At 50.3% G+C, this 21,628-nt stretch overlaps 1 protein-coding gene and 1 long non-coding RNA gene across 11 annotated transcripts in view; one reads left to right on the top strand and one right to left on the bottom strand.

Annotated features, from left to right (window-relative positions):
- LOC112584471 overlaps positions 1-1,389 on the bottom strand; it is a 6,654-nt gene extending 5,265 nt beyond the window's left edge. The window contains exon 1 of the long non-coding RNA XR_006550365.2: positions 1,202-1,389. This is a non-coding gene — a long non-coding RNA (uncharacterized LOC112584471). The remainder of the gene's footprint in view (positions 1-1,201) is intronic.
- Positions 1,387-21,628, top strand: ZNF384 (zinc finger protein 384). Of its 10 annotated transcripts, XM_025283100.3 has the most exons (13): positions 1,536-1,666; positions 1,866-1,929; positions 2,823-2,882; positions 9,320-9,390; positions 9,636-9,873; positions 10,109-10,156; positions 10,358-10,700; positions 11,551-11,643; positions 15,584-15,808; positions 16,497-16,679; positions 18,101-18,179; positions 19,129-19,287; positions 20,029-21,628. In XM_025283100.3, the coding sequence occupies exons 4-13, from the start codon at positions 9,325-9,327 to the stop codon at positions 20,410-20,412; spliced, it is 1,818 nt and encodes a 605-aa protein (XP_025138885.3). In that variant the 5' UTR covers positions 1,536-1,666; positions 1,866-1,929; positions 2,823-2,882; positions 9,320-9,324; the 3' UTR covers positions 20,413-21,628. The 10 variants fall into 10 exon arrangements, with proteins under 10 accessions (XP_025138881.3, XP_025138883.3, XP_006065888.4 ...); XM_025283096.3 differs by lacking the exon at positions 1,866-1,929 and having other exon boundaries at positions 1,387-1,666; XM_025283099.3 differs by lacking the exons at positions 1,536-1,666; positions 1,866-1,929 and adding an exon at positions 2,105-2,663 and having other exon boundaries at positions 2,768-2,882.

The raw sequence follows: 21,628 nt of genomic DNA, 5'->3' as shown, positions 1-21,628 counted from the left end.
CCAGTTCCCTTCTCCAGGGGATCTTCCCGACCCAGGGATAGAACCCAACCCCGGTGGCCCGCATTGCAGGCGGATTCTTCACCAGCTAAGCCACCAGGGAAGCCCCATAAATCACAATAAAAGCCAATAAATTTTGTTCATGAATGAATGAAATGGCTAAACTGAATGACAATAAGAGGATTGCTAATGGGGTTCCCTGATTGGATTAACCTCTTCACAGCCCACATCTCTGAGCCACAAGGGAGGCGGGTCAGCTGGTAGGGAATCCGCCTGTAATGCCGGTGACGGGGTTCGATCTCCGGGTCGGGAAGATCCCCTGAAGAAGGAAATGGCAACCCACTCCAGTATTCTTGCCTGGAAAATCCCATGGACAGAGGAGCCTGGCGGGCTACAATCCATGGGGTCGCAAAGAGTCAGACACTACTGAGCGATTAACACACACACATATACATACAAACATATGTGTGTGTACTAAGTCGCTTCAGTCGTGTCCGACTCTTTGTGACCCCATGGACTGTAGCCTCCCAAGCTCTTCTGTCCATGAGATTCTCCAGGCAAGAATACTGGAATGGGTTGCCAGTGCCCTTCTCCTAAATATATATAATTTTATAAAGCAGGGACTAAATGCTGTTCAAATTTGGTGAACGTGGGACCCTTACAGGTTGGAACAACCAAGGAAGGCTTCCTGAGAGCGTTCACATGAATTGTTCACTGATGCAACAAACATTTTACCAACCGCTTATAAAGTGCCAGGCTCCGAGGACACAGCAGTGAACAATTCAGAGTGCTTGCTCTCGTGGGGACGATATTCCGGTGGAAGGACAACAGACAATAAAGTATCAGTGAGAGGTGACTGTTGTATTTAAAAGTAAAGCCGCCTAAGTAGGAGATAGGAGATGTGCCACAGGAACTTAGAGACCAAAGCAAAGGGAGTAAGGGGTGTGGTCAGGCAGGTATCGGATTCTTTTTTTTTTTTTTTAGGGATCGGATTCTGACAGTTGGGAGAAGTTATTACTCTTTGGCCCTGAGGGATCTCAGAAAACCACTCACACATTCTTTTTCTTTCCTGCATATTCAAAGCATTGAGACATCCTTCAGAGTATATAAGAAAAAAGAACGGTAACTCCCTAAATCAGCCTATCGCCCCCTGAGGTTAGAGAACCAGGACCGGTCTTTAAAGAATCCATACCGACCCTCCTACCTTGATGCATAATTCATGAAGCTGTCGCGTTCCCACCCTCCCACTTCCCCAGAAGTCCCTTCCGGAAGCCGAGACCGCTCTTCGGAAGGTTCGGCCCCTTTCCTTAGCAGAACCTGCCTTCACTTCCGCGGTGGCGTCACATCCCTGAAAGGTCTATCCCGTCAGCGGGCAGAAGCTACTTCCGCCCCTACCTGTCGTAACTTCCTCCCGGGATGTGCTGGAGCCTGGGCCGCGCCGGATGTGCTCTAGCCGCTCCCGGAAGTGACTCGACCTTTGCATTTCCCCCCCTTTCCCCATTGCCGCCCCCCCACATTGCTATTTCCCTCCCTCCCCCCTTTTCGTTTCCGGCACTCCCGCCTTCTCTCCGCCGCGGCTCAACTCTGAGTCAGTGGGGGGAGGGAGGGGAGGGAGGGGGCGTGGAGGAATCGGGGTTCTCGGGAGCACGAGCTGCAGCACCACTTCCGGGTGAGTGTTAGGGGAGGGAGGGAGGGGGCCACCCACTGCCTCGCGCCCCCGCCCTGCGGGTGTCTCGCGCGCGATCCTTGCGTGTGAGTGTGTGGGTCTGTCTCGCGCCTAAAGTGCGTGCCCGCGCGCTCGCCTGACGCCCTCCCCTCCCCTCGCCCCCTCCGGGTCCTCCCACCGCACTCGGCTCCCTCCTTCCCAGCAAACACCGCCCCTCCCGCGCTCTGGCTCGGCTCTGGCGCCGCCGCAGCCGCCGCCGCCGCCTGGTGAGTCTCGCCGTCGCTGCAGCCGGCACGCGCCGAGCTCTCTGCTCCTTCCCCCTCCCCTTTTCCTTGGGGGGGGCGGGGAAGGGGGGGGGTCCACGATGGGACTGTACGTGTGTCCGTCCCGGAACCGGAAGTGGTTGTGGAGGAGCGGGCGATGGGGAGGAATGGGGGGGTTTAGGGGGCGGGTGTCTGTCTGGTGGGTGGCAGAGTTCAGCTCCCTGGAGGGGAAGGAGGGGCGTCCCAAAGAAGGGTCTTTGAGGAACGGGTGGTGGGCGACCTCAGGAGAAGGCGCCCAGGGGCTGTCCCAGGGCAGAGAAGGTGTTTAGGGCACAGCCGGGGACTCCTGTAGCTAGACCACTGTGCAGGCTGAGGGAGGTACTTCTTGGCGCAGGGCCTTGGGTAGGCAGGGGCGAAGTCCTCGCAGAGTGGGGGGAGGCCAGAGGAAGTGCCTGGGCCTGAGCTGGCACTGTGCCTGACACAAGGCCTTGTGCATCCCCCCAGTCCTCAGCTTTGCCTTCTGAGTCAACCCTCGAGAGGCAGGGACCCTTTTCTTCTTCCAACTCTTCTGTTCTCTGACCCTTGGTCACCTGGGGGCCCCCCGGGAACTTAGAAGAAGCAGTGTCTGAGCCCAGGGGTGGAACCCACACAGTGGTGGTAGAGTTCTTCTCAGTTGCTGGGAATTGGGTTTGTTTTCCTTGTATCCACATAGAGGGTGGCTCTGCATTCCTGTTACTGTATCCTTGCATCTCTGGATCTGTAGGTTGGGGTGGGGTGGGGGATCTGCCTGCCCTCCAGTCTTGAGTGCTGACAGTCAAAGAATTCCTGAGCTTCTCCACAGTTCCTTGGTGGCTGCATCCTCACCGGCCCCTGTAACCCCGACAATTTGTTTACAGAAAGTTCAGGAGCCCTGGAAAGGACAAGGAATAAGACGACAGGAGGAAGAGAGAGAGAGGGTAAGACAATTTGGGGTTAATGGCTTTTCTGGTTTTGGGGGGAGAAGGGGGTCATCATCAAATAGGCCTTTTAACGTGACAGAAATTTTCAAGTAATAGCAGTTGTAATCCTGGGGTTTGCTGTGGGAGAAAAATCAGCCTCTTCCTGTTATCTCTTGAGGATACCCAGGAAGTTCTGTGCAGAAAGTTGCCACTGTAACCATCACCTTCCATTCCCACCAGTCCTCATCGCGAATGAGTTGGGAAATGCTCAAGTGAAATCACTAAGCAGTTGCACTAAGCGTTGCACTGTTTCTAAAGGAGAGATTTATTCTGCTTTGGGGACACATGGGCCCTAGTTGCCAGTGTAGCCTTTGTGGCATAGCTTATGGAATCGCCTTCATGTATTTGGAACAAGCAGAACTGAGTTTGGAGTGGAGTTTGTGTCCTTAACATTGCATCAGTGTTTGGAGGGGATCTGGTGAGTGATTTGAGTCTGTGACAAGGGGTTATTTGAATTTGATATATAGCAGGGTGAAGTTTTGGGGGGAAAAGAACTGATTTGTGGGTAGTTTGAAATAAAAATGGATAAAACTGTATGGAATGGATTCCAGAAGTAGGTCTGAAAGAATTCAGAATAGGAGGCTTGATAGTGATTGGGTTTCAGGTGGTCGGAAAATGACAATATATCAACCCCAAAGAGCTTATAATTCTAGATATGTCTTCTGAGAACCAGTTCCAGGCTGCTTTATAAAATGTATTCCCCTGTAGGTTTCTGAGCCAAATTGATGATTAAATATTAGGTGCATATTCTCTCATCTCCAGCCTTTTTTTTCTTTCTTGCCTCATGTTGTCCAGGCCTGTCAGTTACTGGTGGAATAGGCAAGGCAAGGAGAACCACTATGGTGTCCTTCCTGCAGGGCATAGGTGCAGTGATCCAGTGGTGCCTAGGGTAGAAGGTTGCCGGCTTTGAGGTTCTGTCGATCTTTCTGGGCCTGGTGTGCTGGTCTTTCCCAGTAGAGTTGGGATAAACCTGTTCTGAATTATTTTGTAGTTGGAAGAGTTCATGGTAGGAGGGTCCCAAATCCTGTTGGGATGGCCCTTCTCGAAGGCCCTTATGACTTGAGAAAAAGATTTGTCTCATAACTGACGAAAAATGATCCTGGTGCTTCTTCACTTCAAGTTCTTAACTAATATTGCAACCTTTCTGCAGTTGTGCATCTTGAAACGGTTAATGAGTGTCTGAGATCCATGTGTCAAGTTCTTTCTGTAGTTGAATTCAACTTAGTTATTCTTTGCATCTCTTGTTAGTGCTTCTAGTTGGTCATTAGTAAGTTGGAGGCTATAGTTCTGAGACTTTGGGATAGTTCTTTTATAATTATGGAACTTTTATGTAACTTTTACTAATTGTCACTACTAGTCCTCATTACGTGGATGTGTTTCTCAACTCTCTTCTTTTTAGGAATACTTTGAGCATTTTATTCATTTTTGTGTTGCCTCCATCTCATCTCCATATGTCTTATGAATTTGTTTTATGGGCGTTATACTCTTCCATCTTCTACCCAAGTAGAAACCTAGTTGAGTAGTAAATTATTCAGAGTCATCCACTGATGTGCAGGGCCAGATGTAGATTCTGGAAGCCTTGATTCCTCGGTCCATCCTCTCGCTACTAAATTTGGTTGGTGTATTTCATGATTTCCTAAAGGTTGGTTGGGTGAGAAAATGTTGTTTTCACTTCCTCGGTCTTCCAAGATTTCTTTTGAGATTGGAAGAGGGATATGTAGTTTCCTGAACCTCTTGAAAAAAAACGTGCTCTCCAGCTTCTCACTGGTGAACAGTGGAGGCATGGTGCAGTAGTAAAGTTTAAATTAAAGTAAAGTTGGCAAATTTTCAGTCTGCCAACATCTTTCCACGTATTGTGTTTTCCTTCTTTCCTGCACTTTGGGGCTGTGATAGAAGTCTTCCCCTTCCTTCCCACTCTAGGGTCACCTATTCTGTTTGCTTTTGTTTTTAATATATTGGCATAATCATCAAAATTAGTGCTGCTCTATGGGGAATTGCCTGGTGGTCTAGTGGTTAGGATTCGGCATTGTCAGTTCCATGTCCCAGGTTCTATTCCTGGTCTGGGAACTGAGATCTCACCAGATTCCTAGCACAGCCAAAATAGAAAACAAAAAATAAGCAAAAGAAGCAACAACAACCAAAAAAACCTGGCACTCTGTATGGAGGTGAAGTTTCTCTGTAATATCATTATCTTCTTTGGGTTTTAAGACTGTTGACATGTGCCTGCTTGGATGTCAGGATGGTTTGGTGGAAGTTCTTTCGTGCACCATAGAGAGTTGAAAGGAGAAGGGGTCAAACAACAGTTGGCAGGTATTTGAGTGACCTGGCACTGGCCGGGGCACCCTGTGACACAACCCCAGGGGGCGCCGTTGACATGTCTTCTTGCAGCAGTTTTCCTTCTTGGCCTCTCTGATCTCAGGTCAAGGATACAGAGATGTAAGTCGGCCTCATCAGGACAGTGTTGACCCTTCTCAGGTGTCACCCTGCCGGCAAGTATTGCTTCTAGTTGGGTGAGCAGGGCTCCCCGTGTACCCCCTTTTTGGGCCAGTATGTTTATCAGAAGCCCACAGTCAACGTTTATCATGCTGTCTTGGGAACAGCCATGGTTCTGATCTGCGGCTTTGTTCTTTTAAGGACTAGAGCAGAGTGAGAGAACAGAGGATGAGGTAAGGGGTTGGAGGGGCCTGTATTCCATTTGTCTGGTCTTTTAACTCAGACTCCATCATTCTAAAATCCCTTATCTTGGTGGTCAGGTGAATATCATCTTTCACTGCATTTTGCATCATTGAAAACTTCATTTTGGGGTTTGTTTTTGGCTGAGCCGGGGCTTCTGGGATTTTAGTTCCCCAACCAGAAATTAAACACAGGCCCATGGCAGTAAAGTGCAGCGTCCTAACCACAGGACTGCCAGGGAATTCCCTGAAAACTTCCATTTTTAAAAGCATTTATTGGGAACTACCTGCACAATGTATAGTCCATCCCTGGAAATGGTCTAAATTTTGAGTTGTGAATCATCCGCAGTGTGAGAGAGCACGTACTAGAGCTGGTCTCACCTAGGACCCTTTCCCAGCTTGCTCTTTGGTCCTGGGTTCAGATTCCTGCTCTGCTGTTTACTGTTTACCTCCAGTTTCTTCATTTGAAAAGTGGGTAACATCATATTAGAAATAACTATTTCAATAAAAATTTTTAAGAAAAAAAAAACAGGGATTGCGGTATCCTGGTTCATGAAATTGTTGTGGGATTAAATGGTGTGATGGTTGTAAAGTGCTCTGAACAGTTTCTTGAACACAGTCGGCACTTAATCAGCGCTAATGGCGGTGGTGATACCGTCCACCAGATCACTTGGCACCCCTGTGTAAGAACCGACAGGCCACGGTTGACCCAGAAACCGCTTCTCTGGAGCCCCCAGTGGACACTATGAATGAATGTAGTTTGGAGGTACAGAGGGCCTTGTGCGCAGGAATCCTGTCGGAGGAAAACCTGTTTTCAGGCTCTCAGTTCCTCCCTCTTACATTTCACATCCATATAAGTTGACTTCCTTGATCTCTTTAGGGGGAAATTGTAATTAGACCCTCCTTTCCTTTATTTAAAAACATTCTTTTTAAATGTTATGTATTTATTATTTGTTTGGCTGCACCGTCATAGTCAAGGCACTGGGGATCTTCCTTGCACCATGTGGAATCTTCTGTTGCATTGCAGACTCTAGTTGTGGCGTGTGGGCTCAGTACTTGTGGTGCGAGCTTAGTTGCTCCAAGACGTGGTATCTTAGTTCCCCAACCAGGAATCGAACCCATATTCCCTGCGTACAAGGCAGATTTTTAACTACTGGACCGCCAGGAAAGTCCCAGACCCACCTTTCCTTTACTTGCCAGCCTAATTCTCTACTTCATTTCCAGCATAGTCACCACCCTTGTCTATTTCACCAGCCTCTCTCTCAGCCAGAAAGATGGATGGGGGCTTAGGTTCAAGTTGGAGCCCTGGGCATGACTTTCAAGATCTGGCTGCTGTCACTGGATTCGTTAAGTACAAAATTGCTTACTAGGAGATGGGCCCTGCGTTATAGAGTTGGGAAACAAGTTCGAGATGTGGGCCCTGCCTCTCCCCAAAGCTGGGCCAGATTGGATCCCCTTATGCTGGGATCTCATTGTTTCTCAATTTCCAATGCCTGCAGAGGGCCCTCCCTTCATAAACCAGCACCGGTTGGCAAGCGGGTAGCACCTGGGTGGAGAGTATCCGGTTTTACTGTATTTATACCTCAGGGAGCAGGGTTTGTGTGTGCTTGACCCTCGGGGCATTTCAGGTTGAGCCTCTCATGTGAAGCTGTGGTTGCCACAGATTTGGTACATTCCTGTCCTCTCTTTTCTGGGGAACGAATAGGCTGAAATTCAGTTCTGTTTCCACTCACAGGTTTTAAGAAAATTGAGAGTGTTGTTTGATAGAGCAGTAAGTGTGCTGAGACTTCTCAGAGGCTGAGGAACAGGGTTACGTCTGAGTGAGATACTTTGGCTGCACCTCCCTTGTTGGAGAACTTTCCTGGTTTGCCTAGTCAAACAGTTCTTGGGACCAGGTTTCTGTGCCCAGTCTCCCCTCCAGCTATTGGTATCCCTGATGTCCACCTCCAGTGTGTCCTTGGCGGGACCATGGTTATAAGTCAGTGCCTCCTGCGAGTCTTTTGCCCCTCCTGGAGCTTGATTGCTCTTGGCCCAGAGCAGGTGTTCATGTTTGTTTCCGCTTTTACTCACGTCCCTTCGTAGCACTCTCCTCTTTTCCCTTCACCTGTTCTGCTGGCCTGGACGTCCCCTTGGTCCAGGCTTTTGGGACGCTACTGTGGACCAGCAGCCTGAAATTAAGCCTTGCCAGGAACAGTGATCAGAGTGTGAAAGCAAGCGGTGGGTCAGCTGCATCTCAATTAGAACAATACATTTAAAAAATAAAAACAGTAATGAGAAAGAGAGTGAGTGGTGGGATCTCTTGCCTGGGTTTCAGACCCGTCGGTGACTTCCAGTGTGATCCTGAGGGATTCCTTTTCTTTTTTCTTATTCCTCACTCCCAGGGTTTTAAGCTTATGTGTCATCTGCACACAGAGAACTTGAGCTCGTAGAGGCAGTGTTTGAGAACTCCAGAGGGGTCTGGTAATGTGTGTGTGTTCTGGCCCACCAAAGTCCCTGTTCTCAGTCCCTTTAGGTTGCGATCCGGGGTCCTTCTGCTACTGTGAGAGCTAACACCCCTTTTAAAACTGCGTACTCCAGGGACTTGCCTGGTGGCTCAGTGGCTAAGACTCCACCGTCCCGTGGTTGATCCCCGGTCAGGGAACTAGATCCCGCATGCCACCACTAAAGATTCCTCATGCTGCAACAAAGGTCCCTCGAGCCACAACTAAGACCCAGTGTAGACAAATAAATATATATTTAAAGAACAAACTGGTTACCGCATGTTCTTGCTGCTCAGTCCAGGGTGTGTGGTACCCAGTACAGCACTGAGTTTGTTCTTATACCTTGAGGAGATCTGTGGGGGCGTGGCTCCCAGATATCATATGGAGCCCCAAAATACTGTGATTCTGATTCTCATCAGTTTCATTCTTTAATTTTCTTGGGCATTTTGTGTTCTGACCAAGAACCTTTTCAAACTATATGACCTATAGACATGTGGATTGGAAGCCTTGGAATTTTTTTTATTTCAAGGAAGATGGATTTGAGGGATGAAGGGAGAGGAACAAGGATAGATGCCCCAGCTCTTTTCAACCCGATCAATGATCTGCTTTGTGTGTACATGGGCCCCTGCCTTCCTCTCTCATGGAAAGACTTCAGTTTCTCTTTCCTTCTTATTTTCTAGTATACTATTTTATTTATTTTTCTCTGTGCTGGGTCTTTGTTGCTACAGGGGCTTTTCTCTGGTTGCGATGAGCAGAGACTACTCTATAGTTGTGGTGCTTGGGCTTCTCGTTGAGGTGGCTTCTCTTGCTGTGGAGCACAGGCTCTGGGGCACATGGGCTCAGTAGTCGCAGTTCCCAGGCTCTAGAGCACAGGCTCAGTAGCTCTGGCGCTCAGGCTTAGTTGCCCCATGGCATGAGGGTTCTTCCCCAGACCAGAAATCAAACCCGTGTTGCCTGCCTTGTCAGGCAGGTTCTTTACCACTGAGCCACCAGGGAAGCCCATGACTTCAGTTTCTCTTCTTGTCACTAAAGAAAGCAATACCAGTTCTATTTCTTTGGGCTACGGGAAGCACTGTGTGGGTAAACGAGCTCTCTCCCCAGCATCTGATCCTGGGAGCCCCGGTTGGATGCGGATGTAGTGCCGAGGGCCCTGACCGCAGGAGCTCCTCTGCTCCTCTCCCCACTGCTGAGCTGGTTCAAGTTATTCCTGCCTGTGACGTGGTATCTCTTTCCATCTTTTCAGGTAGAATGGAAGAATCTCACTTCAATTCTAACCCGTACTTCTGGCCTTCAATCCCCACGGTCTCAGGACAGGTAGGTGGTGGTTGGCTCCCTTGTGTACTTCTGTCAGCTCTGAGTAGAGAGTTCTGTGACTGTGGATGCTGAAGCAAGATAAATCCTATGCTGTCTCCCCAGGATTATATAGCGTTTCCACTCAGCTAATCTCTGGAATCGCAGCTATTAACCACCGTCTTTTGGTCTCCACGGAGCAGGGTGCCAAGGGAGCATGCAGGCTGGACCCTCCCTCAAAGGCTGCTCTCTCCTTCCTTTCCTTTCAGATTGAGAACACAATGTTTATCAACAAGATGAAGGATCAGCTGCTGCCAGAGAAGGGCTGTGGGCTGGCTCCGCCCCACTACCCCACCTTGTTGACAGTGCCTGCCTCGGTGTCCCTGCCCTCGGGCATCAGCATGGACACAGAGTCCAAGTCAGACCAGCTGACCCCACACAGCCAGGCATCGGTCACCCAAAACATCACAGTGGTCCCCGTGCCGTCAACAGGACTGATGACCGCCGGTGAGCACCTCCACTCTTCTCCAATCTGAGGTGTTGATCTTCCGCGATCAGTACCCCAGGCTGGAGGGTGCCGGGGACATGGGGAGTGGGATACATGTTTTGATTCCTCAATCAAATCTTTATTAAGTGCCTACTGTTGCCTAGCAATGCGCTAGGCATTGTGGGGGAAACAAAGAAGTAGAAGATGCGGTCCCTGCCTTTGAGGAGGTGACATTCTTTCCTTCTCTGAATCAAGGAGTCTCCTGTTCTCAGAGGTGGAGAAGAGAAGGGAGTCAATCAAGGGGTAAATCTCACTGTTACCGGGGCGGGGTGGGGACAGGGGTTAGGAGACTGTTGTTTTTCTACAGGGCTTGGGGTTTCCTGTATACTCCGGGCGGGGGGACGGTGGTGAGGGGCTACGTAGATAATGATCTGGGGAAAATGAAGTAGGACCAGGGTGAGGACCAGACAACATGACACCATCTCCTTTTTCTCGCAATCCTAGGTCCCGGCCTGGTTATCACGTCCCCCTCAGGCTCCCTCGTGACCACAGCCACGTCAGCTCAGACCTTTCCCATCTCGGCTCCCATGATTGTCTCAGCTCTTCCCCCTGGCTCACAAGCCCTGCAGGTGGTCCCCGACCTCTCTAAGAAGGTAGCATCGACCCTCACTGAGGAAGGCGGCGGTGGCGGTGGTGGCGGCGGCGGTGGCACTGTGGTGGCCGCTAAGCCCCCCCGGGGCCGGAAGAAGAAGCGGATGCTGGAGTCAGGGCTGCCGGAGATGAATGACCCTTATGTCCTCTCCCCTGAGGACGACGATGACCATCAGAAAGACGGCAAGACCTACAGGTAAGGGTGGAGCCGGGGGCTGGAGTGGGTGCCGCGCTCTCAGCTTCCCTGCCCTGTTGGGCTCAGCGCTCTGGCAGCTTCCACCTCAGATCCATGTGCATGTCAGGTATTCAGTTGAGGGGGAGGAAGACGAGGCTGCTGGCCCTTCTCTGGGACCTCTTCCCCAGGAAGCAGACCCATTTCGCCCCTTCATTTTTGGGGGTTGTCAGCATTGACTTACTTGGGGGTGACATAATGGAATTTGTCTTGTTACAAGGCTTTAGACTAGGTTCAAGACTCTTGTCTCCATCTCCTTTTTGCTTTCTACATTTTCCATTCCTTTTTTTCCAAGAAACTTTTCTGGTTAAGCAGCTAACCTTAACCTGTGTTCCATCCACCAGTTTGTGGGCCCTGTTTGAGCATTGAGCCTGCCTGACCCTGCATGGTTGGGATGACGGGATGATGGGAGGGGTCTGTATTAAAACGTGGAGCAAATAGGATTCCCTCCCCTCCCACCTGTGGAATATTCGCTTGTTAAATGGCTGTCTGCTCACCTTCTCATTCATGGAAGTTCTTTTCATCTCCTACTTCCTTTAAGTTGCCCATTGCCAAAAAGCATTCTAAGCATATTTGCATGTGATACTATATGAAAATGGTTACATTATCTGAACTCCCTACCCTTTGAAAATTGGAAATCTTTTATTCCCCTTGAGAACCATCAAGGGCCCTAGAGGGTTCGGGGAGTTTAGCCCCAGTGTACAGAGTGGAATAACCATTGTCGAAGCTTTGACGCAGATGGGCAGACATGCATGGCTGGGAGACTGGGTCTGTCCTTAGCGTACCGAGATGGGCAATGTTGTTCCCATTTTAGGAGCGAAGGGAACTGCGGCACAGGAAATGGACAGAGCCTTGGGCTCATGGATTCAGTTCCCGGCTCCACCACGAACTTGCTGTGTGACCCTGGGCAAGTCCTTTTCCCCTCTCTGGGCCTCAGTTTCCTCATCTGTAAAATGGGGAGAATTCTGTTTATGCCTCCCAGTTGTTGGGAGTATTTACAAGATAAGATTTGAAATGTTGGGAACTTCAAAACAGATAAGAAATGGTCATCACGTAGCATTTATTTATTTTTTAAGTGTTGTACATTTCTATCATGGAGAGTTCAGAGCGTTTAAAAGTCTTCTTTGTAAATCAGAATGAGGGGAGTGTTGCTGTGCTCTGCAGAAAGTATTGAACACTGCAGAATTCCAGCTCATAACCTGAAAGTTCACTGCAGCTTTATTATTGCAGGTGTACCCTACTTTATACAGTAAAAGTGTTCCTGAAAAATGTTTACATCATGTCATATCATAAAGGTACTTGACAAGCTTGATTCATTTAAAGGCATCGTTTTATATATTTCATAAAATGAAAATCCCTTTTATTTTGTACAAATCTGGGTTTTTATGTATTTGCTTAAAGTGAGGTCATTGTGACACGGAGCCACAGCTCAATGAATTCATTCCTTGTAGAAGTGATGGGAGGGCTCCCTGACACTGGGGGGCCCTTCACAGGGATCAGGGTCCTCAGATTCTGCTGTGGTTTCTCATGTGCTTTCTGGACCCACATGAGAGCCATTTCTGGACTTATCACACTGCATGTGGAAAGAAATGTGAGCTTACAGTTGGAGGGCAGCCGTGACAGGACTTCCCATACCCACAGTGTTTTGGGAATTCTTGACCAGCCCCACCTCCAGGTGGCTAAAGGGAACTCTAAATTTAAGGGGGACTAAATCCTTAGGTTGAGAATATCCTCTGGAGAAGGGAATGGCAACTCACTCCAGTATTCTTGCCTCGGAAATTCCATGGACACAGTAGGCTGGCGGACTCTAGTCCATGGAGTCACAAAGGGTCAGACATGACTGAGAAACTAAACCAACACTACAACTATGATATAGGTAAATAGAATTGTTTCAGAAACTCAGAACTCGGAGGTGCCAGAGGAATCTTTTTAATCATGAAGAATCGTGTTTGCAAATCCATGTGTGGGTCAACCACAACCACTCCTGTGGTCCATAGCATTTAACTGGGCGTTGAGGGAATTGGGTTCTTTTTCTCTGGGCAAGTCAACTTATTTCTTGCTCTCTATTCCCATCTGTAAAATGGGAAGATTCATCCTGGCCCTCATCTCTTGCGGAAATGTTCTGAGGAAAATCTGAGTATCCAGATGTTTTTGATCATCTTAGGGGAAAAAAGAGTCGCTCATTCAAAGCTGTTCTTGTAACCAAGGCTGTGGCCTTGCATGTCTCCACAGGGGCACCCTTGTGGCATCAGGTGTGCACAGTGGCCTCTGGAGCTATGTGCCCAGTGACGTGGACACTGGCCTTCCTATCCTGCCCACTGCCACAGCTCTCCTAGTCGGGTTTCTCCCTCCCCCCGCAACCCCAACCCCTCACACACACACCTGGCATTAGATTTGTACTTACTTGGCTTCAGAGGATTTCAGAGATGGAAGTACATTAATGGTCACCTAAGCCTCCCTGTAGTTTTAGTGTTTAAATGTTTCTGGCAGATGCTGCAGTGGTCTAGCTCTCCCTCGATCCCTTCTAGAGTGAGGAGTCTTAGGTCAGGTGAGAATGAATCATGGGTTGTCCAATGGCAAATGGCTTCACCTTTCTGAGCATTTGTGTTCCTGTCTGTAAAACAGGACAGTGCTTGCCAGATTGTTGTGAGGAATGGAAACCGTGTGTTTAAAGGGCCTAATTCAAGGAACTTCCCTGGTGGTCCAGTGGTTAAGACTCTGTTCCCAATGCAGGGGGCCTGGGTTCGATCCCTGTTTAGAGAACTAGATCCCACATGCCTCAGTTAAGACCCAGTGCAGCCAAATCAATGAATAATACGTGTTTTTTGTTTTTTGTTTTAAAAAAGGGCCTAATTCAGGCACAACAGCAAATGACATCTATTAACCCCCATTTAGTACTGAGTCATTATCACAGTCATCTGGATGATACTTACCCTCTGGAGACGGCACATTTTGTTGCCAGTCCATTTTCGATGAATTTAAGTTTGGCAGAGCTTCTGTAGTTGAAAACTTTGATGAAGAGGCTTGTTTCTGTTTTTTATAATTAATTCCAGATGAAGGGTACAGTTATGTGTTCAGCATTCACACGTAAACGAACGAGGTTTCATTGGAGTTAACATGAGTGGGTGTGTCTTTCCACCTGCCTGAGAAATCTTAGTTGTGGAAGGAAATTAATCTTGTAACTTTAGTGCAGTTTCTCCTCCAAGTGACAACGTGTCTAGTTGTTAACCTCGGTCTTAGTGAAATATAGAGTAGTGTGAGCTCGTCCAGCACTGGTGCTGCTAACGTTAATGCAATTCTATTAGTGGAGAACACTTGGCTTACTGTTGACCATTCTGGGTCTTTGAGGGGCAGATATTTCTCTCTCCATTTTACAGACCAGAAAATCGAGGTCTAGATTGACAAGCAGGATTGTAACTGAACCCTGCATAGAGCCCAGGTGTCCAAACTTCCGTTGGACCCTACTGACTATAAACAGCAACCCCCCCATACGCGCAAAGATACACACACACACACACACAATGGGTGGATATGCCAGACAACAGCAAGGGGTTGGTCAGCTGGTAATTGGATTTCCTTCAGAGTTTTCAGGCAACTCAAGAATAGAAATAGCCTTACCGATGGGCATTTTAGTGGAAGCGTTAATACAGCAACTGTATCCCCAACTCATTAGAGTCTCATCTTCTCTGAGGAGCTCAAGAGTTCTTTTTAGTCCCCATCTTAATTATTCTCTGAAAATTTTCCTGGGATCAGAAAAAAAGCAGAATCCCCCCCTTCACCATCCCTGAGCTCCTCTTTGAGAAGGAGGACCCAGAGCAGAGGGTCCAGATTGCCCTGGCTCCCAGGCTGTGGCCCTTGCTGGCAGCCTACGTCACGTGCTGCTGAGTTGTTCAGGAGTGATAGGGTTCCAGTTCATGTAGAGACTACATAGCTTTTCCCCAGTAAAGTCTAGATAGCTGTGACTTATCTTGCCCACAGGCCTCCTTATTTGATATTGTTGGGCAGTGTCAGTAGGAGAAGGATTACCAGCTCAGGTGGCGAGTGCAAGTTCACACAGATGCTGCTGCTGTCAACCTGAGGTGCTGGCATTGGTGCCAAGCAAAGGTTCAGCAGGAAGCTCAGTGTTTTGCCAGTCGTCTTCTCCTGAACGTTTGGGGGGTACAACCCACTCCAGCAATTTCCTTGGCTCATTGCAGAAGTAGTTCTCACGTGACTGGTGAGGGGCTGGGGGAGGGGTAGTGGGTGAAACGTTGGATACAGGGTGGAGGCCAGATGCAGGGTTGGGGAAGGCCCCCTCCAAGTAATCGTGCTGTTTCTCCACCCTGTGGAGGAATCTAGATTCACTGTCAAACAGGAAGTAGGAGAAAATCTGAGGAGACAGAAGAAAAGTCCTTCTGGGGAGCCTGGTCGGTTTGTCCTCACTGTCCTCTGAGGAGCTGGAGGGTTCCCCAAGGGATGTCCTTTCGCCACGGGACCCTGGAGGAAGGGGCGCTTAAAAATCTGAAATCAAGTTCCAGGCAGAAGGAAGATGGGCGTGAGGCGAATTCATGTCAGCCCAGGGCCAGTCATAAGGTTTTCCTGTCTCACCTGGTTGAATTCTTGTTTATGTACACACTGGGGAGTCCAGGCATTAAGCAAACACTTAAATTAAATACTCACATTGTGCTGGGCTGTGTTGGAAGCATAGGCTGTGAGGATAGATAAAATAGAGCCCCTCCTCTGGAGGGCCTGCGGAGTGGCTGGCACAGGAGAGATCAGAGGGGGTGGCGTCCCTGGCAGCGGAGGGGCGGGCTCAGCCACTCCTGCTTGGTGAACGGAGTCCTAACCTCTGCCCTCCCTTGGCCCAGGTGCCGGATGTGCTCCCTGACCTTCTACTCGAAGTCGGAGATGCAGATCCACTCCAAGTCCCACACCGAGACCAAGCCCCACAAGTGCCCACACTGCTCCAAGACCTTCGCCAACAGCTCCTACCTGGCCCAGCACATCCGTATCCACTCAGGGGCCAAGCCCTACAGTTGTAACTTCTGTGAGAAATCTTTCCGCCAGCTCTCTCATCTCCAGCAGCACACCCGGTAAGGCTGCTCTCGGTACCCCCCCCCCCCACCCCCCGAAACCCCCTGCCAAGCGTGGACCCTGAGGCCGCGTGGTCAGCACCTCCTCCTCCTCTCTCCACCTTTTTTCCTGTGTCCCTTTCCACCTTGCCCCTGGGAGCCTCGACTCGCCTGTTTGTGAAAACTAATGACATGTCCCTGCAGCTCAGGCGGGGTGGGGCCGGGAGACTTGTGCTCTCTGGCCCCAGAGACTGGACCCATCTGTGCGGTTTCTCTCTGTGTCTGTGTTTGGAAATCTTCTGCAGAGCAGGCCCTGCTCTTACTATATACTTCAGGTCAGAGCGAAGGTGCGCGTTCAGCCTCAGGTCCATGGGCAGCAGGCGGTGGTGGTCTTTGTTCAGATTACTGTGTGGAAGCAGGGTTTCCGTGGTGAGTGTGTGACCTTGGCCCAAAGCAGAGGGCTGACGCGCCGGAATTCTTTAAGGTTACTGGAGCCAGGGGTGCCGATCTTCATCATCTCACTGCCATTCTAGCCACCGATTTAAGATCAGCAGCAGCGTAGACGCGGGTGTCCTCTTCACCAGCCTCTCCGGGGGGAGGGAGGCGGGGTGCTCTCGTCCATCAAGCAGCATCCTTGCACCCATCGGAGAGCTGAGCCCGTGGTGTCGAGCCGCTCCCTCCTCCCCCTCCCTCCTCTCCTCTCCGGCAGGATCCACTCCAAGGTGCACACGGAGATCATCAAGCCCCACAAGTGCCCGCACTGCTCCAAGACCTTCGCCAACACCTCCTACCTGGCCCAGCACCTCCGTATCCACTCGGGGGCCAAGCCCTACAACTGTTCCTACTGCCAGAAGGCCTTCCGCCAGCTCTCCCACCTCCAGCAGCACACACGGTAAGGGAGAGTGGCGGGCTACTGCCCCCGCCCCGCTGGCATGCCCTCCCCACCCCCGCCCCGGACACACACAACAACCCGCATGCGGGGGGCGGGGGAGAGACCCGGCTGGAGGAGAGAGCTGGCACCGGGGAGGAAGACCACGCAAGACTGGAGACACCGGTGGACATTCAGAGATCTGCCTTTGTGGGTCAGAAGCAGTGCCGAGGAGACGCAATGACTGTGGGCCATTCCCTGATCTGAGGGAGGAGGAAACCCGTTGGGAGCATAGCTGACAAGTCCTTCCCTCATCCTCCTGCCTGGAGACAACCTGGCAAGTGCACATGTCTGCCAAGATTTTCTCCTCAAGGACATTTGGTTGGAGAAGACTGTCCCTCTGGCCCTTGGGCACCAACTATGAATGGGAGGTAGAATGAGACTTCAGCCAGCTGCCAGCCTGGCGACACCGACAGCACCACGCAAGGCTCCCAGGGAGGCCAGGAGTACAGAACAGAACACATGCCAAATGTGCACAACGAAACGAAAAGGCTCCCACCCCATGAGGATGTGCAGTTTGTCCCGTGATCCTCGAGTAGCCCGGAGGAGGTGAGCCTGCGTTTGGAAGACCTGATGACCTTCGATGGGATCAAGTTGAGCTGGAGTCCAGGGTCTTGCTGGCCATAGGCCTCCTCTCCCGGCTGTTTCTGGAGGTGGCAGTTCCCCTTAACGTGGTCCCACAGCTGGCTTCTCGAAGAGGAGGAATCAGGCTTTCCTCACAAGGAGACTCATCCTGCGAGGTTTTCAGGATTTTTACACCCGTGGTCTCAAAAAGCAACTGGTCACAGAGATGCTTCTGAAGTCCCTGCCGAGGAGCAGGGGTCTAGAGACCCTCAAGTCCTTGGCTCGCCTCAGCATAGGGCCCTGTGGTATTTGAAGAGGTCAGATTTGTACTAACCTGGGCATTTCCTACTGTGAGGGCAGAACTAGGCAGAACCCCAGGAGCTTCCAGTGTCACGTTGTTCTTCACGGTTCGCATAACTCTGCTCTTCTTTGACACCAGAATTTTCTCTGGGAGTGGTGCTAAGGTTGAAGTGATGGTTTCTGGCTGTGTGTTGGGGACCATGGGAGCAGTGTCCTGTGTTTCTTCTGTTTTGTTTATCTACGTTTCTGAACGTTTGTGAGGGATGGTTACTGTGGGAGCTACCTCAGCTGCCAGGTTGTGGCCTGACTGTCCCTTGGCTGCTAGGCCCCCAGCCTTCCCCTCCCCGCAAAGGAGCCCAGCTTGAGCCGTGTGGCACGGGCAGCAAGCAGAAGTTGGGCCCGTGGCCTGAGCTGGCGCCTCCTGGAGACCCGCGCCGTGTTCCCCAAGTAGGCCTGTTGAGGCGCTGGTCCCTGAGCGGCCTCGCTGACGTCCTCTCCCTTTTTCCTCTCATCCCATGCAGAATCCACACTGGGGACAGGCCGTACAAATGTGCACACCCAGGCTGCGAGAAAGCCTTCACACAGCTCTCCAACCTGCAGGTAACTGCTCCACCCTCCACACGGCCTGAGACTTGGCACCAAGTCTTGGGGGTTGAGGTGCCGTGTCACCAGCCAGTGGTTCCCAAACTTTTTCAGGACCCTTTACACTCTTAACAGTCATCGAGGAACCCAAAGAGCTTTTGTTGACGTGGGTAATCACACCTAATTACAGAGATTATCAAACTGAAAAACTGTTTGGTAATTTGTTTATAAAAGTAACAAACAGGATTTCCCTGACAGTCCAGTGGTTAAGACTGCACTGCCAGTGCAGGGGGTGTGGGTTTGATCCCTGGTCAGGGAACTAAGATCCCGCGTGCTGTGTGGCTCAGCTAAAAGATTTTTTTTTTAATAAATAAATTTTAAAAATTAAAAAAATAAAAATAACAAACCCTGTTGCACATCAGCATAAATATCTCTAAATCCTTTCCCACTGCCCGCCAAAAAGAAAATTTAGAAGAATGGCATTGTTTTACTTTTATGCTTCCTTCTGTAACATCTGGCTGACTGAAAGATGGAGGGACTCTCTTTGTGCTGCATTTATTCTATTCCATGTTAGACATCATGTTATCTCCGTGCAGTCAGGAAAAAATGATCATGAAAAGGCAACTGGTGTCTTATTACCACTATTTTGACAATACTTTTGACCTGGCAGCCCCCTGAGAGGTCTTGGTGTTCTCCAGCAATCCCCGCACCTCTCTTTGAGAACCACTGAATAAATGGCCCCGGCGTAGCCGCCAGTCTGACTTTTGGGATCCTGATGCTTGCTGCCCTATGGGTGCTGCTTCCCTTAGCTGGTGCCTCCTGAGGTTTCATCTGAAGCGGTTTCTACTGTCTGTGGACAGAAGCAGAGGTCAAGAGTCCTGGGCAAACTCGGGACCTTCCATTAAGGTTGAGGAGGCAGGAAGGCAGAGTCTGGCACACTCATCCTGATTTCTCCCAATTTTCTCAGTCCCACAGGCGGCAGCACAACAAAGATAAACCCTTCAAGTGCCACAACTGTCACCGGGCGTACACAGACGCGACCTCGCTGGAGGTGCACCTGTCCACGCACACAGTGAAGCATGCCAAGGTGTACACCTGCACCATCTGTAGCCGGGCGTACACGTCGGTGAGCACTGCCCCACCCCCTCAAGGCGCTGCACCCCACCTTTCTGATAGCTGTGACCATGCCCCCTCCCTTGCTCCAACTTGGAAGGATCAGGAAAGAGAACCAAAGTGAAAAGACGCAGAGCTGAGAAATGTAGAGGATGCCTGGTCCTTTAGGCCTAGGTCAACTGCTCAGCAGTGACTCTTCATTTTCCTTAGATATAAGACAAAAGAAAGCACCTTGAAACTGTGAGAGATGAGATTTTAGTTAGACCTCTTCATTAGACTCCGGGGCTTCCCAGGTGGCGCTAGTGGTAAAGAACCCGCCTGCCAGCGCAGGAAATGTAAGACACGTGGGTTCTATCCCTTTGTCGGGAAGCTCCCCTTGAGGAGGAAATGACAACCCACTACAGTATTCTTGTTTGGAGAATCCCATGGACAGAGGAGTCTAGTGGGCTACAGTTGCAAAGAGTCAAGACACCGAAGCGACTTAACACACACACACATTAGATTCCAGAAAAAGGTGTTCAAGTTGTTCCATTAAGAGATCTTGGAGAAAATGACAGCGTTCCCTACGTCAGTTGAATGCCCACGGTGACTCTATAAAGGTCCCCCTCTCTTGTCCACCCAGTAGTGAGCCCTGAAAGTTGCTTCAGGGGAGAACCCGTGAGGTTCCAGAATACCTCTGTATCCATGTTGTTCCATTTAAAGCAAAATAACAGCCCTTCTTTCCTCCCCTCAACTCCTTTTCCATCTCCCCCAGGAAACGTACCTGATGAAACACATGCGCAAACACAACCCTCCTGATCTCCAGCAGCAGGTGCAGGCGGCGGCAGCAGCAGCAGCGGTGGCCCAGGCCCAGGCCCAGGCCCAGGCCCAGGCCCAAGCTCAAGCTCAAGCCCAGGCCCAGGCCCAAGCCCAGGCCTCTCAGGCTTCGCAGCAGCCACAGCAACAGCAGCCACAGCCACCACACTTCCAGTCCCCTGGGGCAGCCCCCCAGGGTGGGGGTGGCGGGGACAGCAACCCGAACCCTCCACCCCAGTGTTCCTTTGACCTGACGCCCTATAAGACGGCGGAGCATCACAAGGACATCTGCCTCACCGTCACCACCAGCACCATCCAGGTGGAGCACCTGGCCAGCTCGTAGAGACCTGTGCTGCCGGCCACTGGGAAGAGGGGGAGGAAGAGCCGGTCCCTCCTTTCTCCAGCTCCTCCCGGTGGGAAAAGTCCTCTTCTTCTTTGACAGGCCACAGCTCCACCTCCTTGGGCCTCAGGCACGGGCTTCCTTCCCAGGATACCATCCTTATTCTCAGCTCCTCTTCAGAAGGAACGTCAGCCCTCCCGATGGGCAGAGGAGTACTGAGCTGGTAGCGTAATCCGGCAGCCTCCCTGCCTAAGCATAGCTTTTAAAATTGGGGGTTGGTGCTCAGGGGAGGGGTTTGCTATGACCTCATAGAGACTATTCCAGCGGGGCACTTACTCTCTCCTCACCCTCGTGATCCTCCAAGCTCGGGCTGATAAGAGGACTAGAGGTTGGCCCTCCCGGATGTCAGAGAGGAGGGAGTCCTAAATGCAACCAGCCTCCTGTTCTACTCTTGCCTGCGAAGGAACAGAAGTTCCTCCCGTGCCCCTCTCCCTGGGAGCCATTTTCTTTCCCTCATGACCTCACTTCACTTCTACCTAATACCGGAAAGAGGTCTGGGGGTGGGGGATCAAGGGCTGAGATGTGGTCCCCAAGGGGCCAGAGATCCCCAAAATGGTCAAGGTGGCTTAGAAGTGTGGGTTATGGTTTTCCTTGGAGTCTCTCCTCTTCTCTGCCAGCTGAGGCCCTGTGCTCTGTCTCCCAATCCCCAGCCTAAGGAGCTGTGGGTTCTTTAAGAAACCCCACAAGGGAGTGCTGCAGAGAAGGGAGAGTTCAGGGCAAATGCAAAGACTGGACTTAGCTCCCTAGGTGCCACGGTCAGTTGCCGGACACGGATTTATATATAAATATATATATATAAATATATATATACCCACTCATCACGGCCATCTTTGTTGTAACCATTTCTGTGTTTATAAATGCATTATCTCAGAATTTTCATATTTGATGTTTTGTTTATTTTTGTCCCCTTTTTGTTTTTCTCCACCCTGTCTCCTGGCCAGCAACATTTTTTTTTTTTTTTTTTTTGGTCTTTTTTTTTTTTTTTTTTTTTAAATCATGGCAGATTTCCGAGAAAAGAGAAAATGGAAAAAAAAAAAATCAGGAAACAAGTTGTTATAAAGCAATTTAAAATGAAGACAAAAAAAAAAGGAAAAGCTTATGTATAAAAACCAAGGGGTGTTTTTAGAACCTTGTATAGAAATAAATTCGTGTAAAAGGA

Source organism: Bubalus bubalis, chromosome 4, assembly GCF_019923935.1.
Source record: "Bubalus bubalis isolate 160015118507 breed Murrah chromosome 4, NDDB_SH_1, whole genome shotgun sequence".
Classification (NCBI taxonomy): Eukaryota; Metazoa; Chordata; class Mammalia; order Artiodactyla; family Bovidae; genus Bubalus; species Bubalus bubalis.
This window is presented reverse-complemented; position numbering and strand designations above follow the sequence as displayed.

Coding starts and splice junctions, on each gene's coding strand:
- ZNF384 (XM_025283096.3), top strand. CDS start 1,414: ATGTGCTGGAGCCTGGGCCGCGCCGGATGTGCTCTAGCCGCTCCCGGA. Junction 1,667..2,822: donor AGCTGCAGCACCACTTCCGG/GTGAGTGTTAGG, acceptor ATTTGTTTACAG/AAAGTTCAGGAGCCCTGGAA. Junction 2,883..9,319: donor AGGAGGAAGAGAGAGAGAGG/GTAAGACAATTT, acceptor CCATCTTTTCAG/GTAGAATGGAAGAATCTCAC.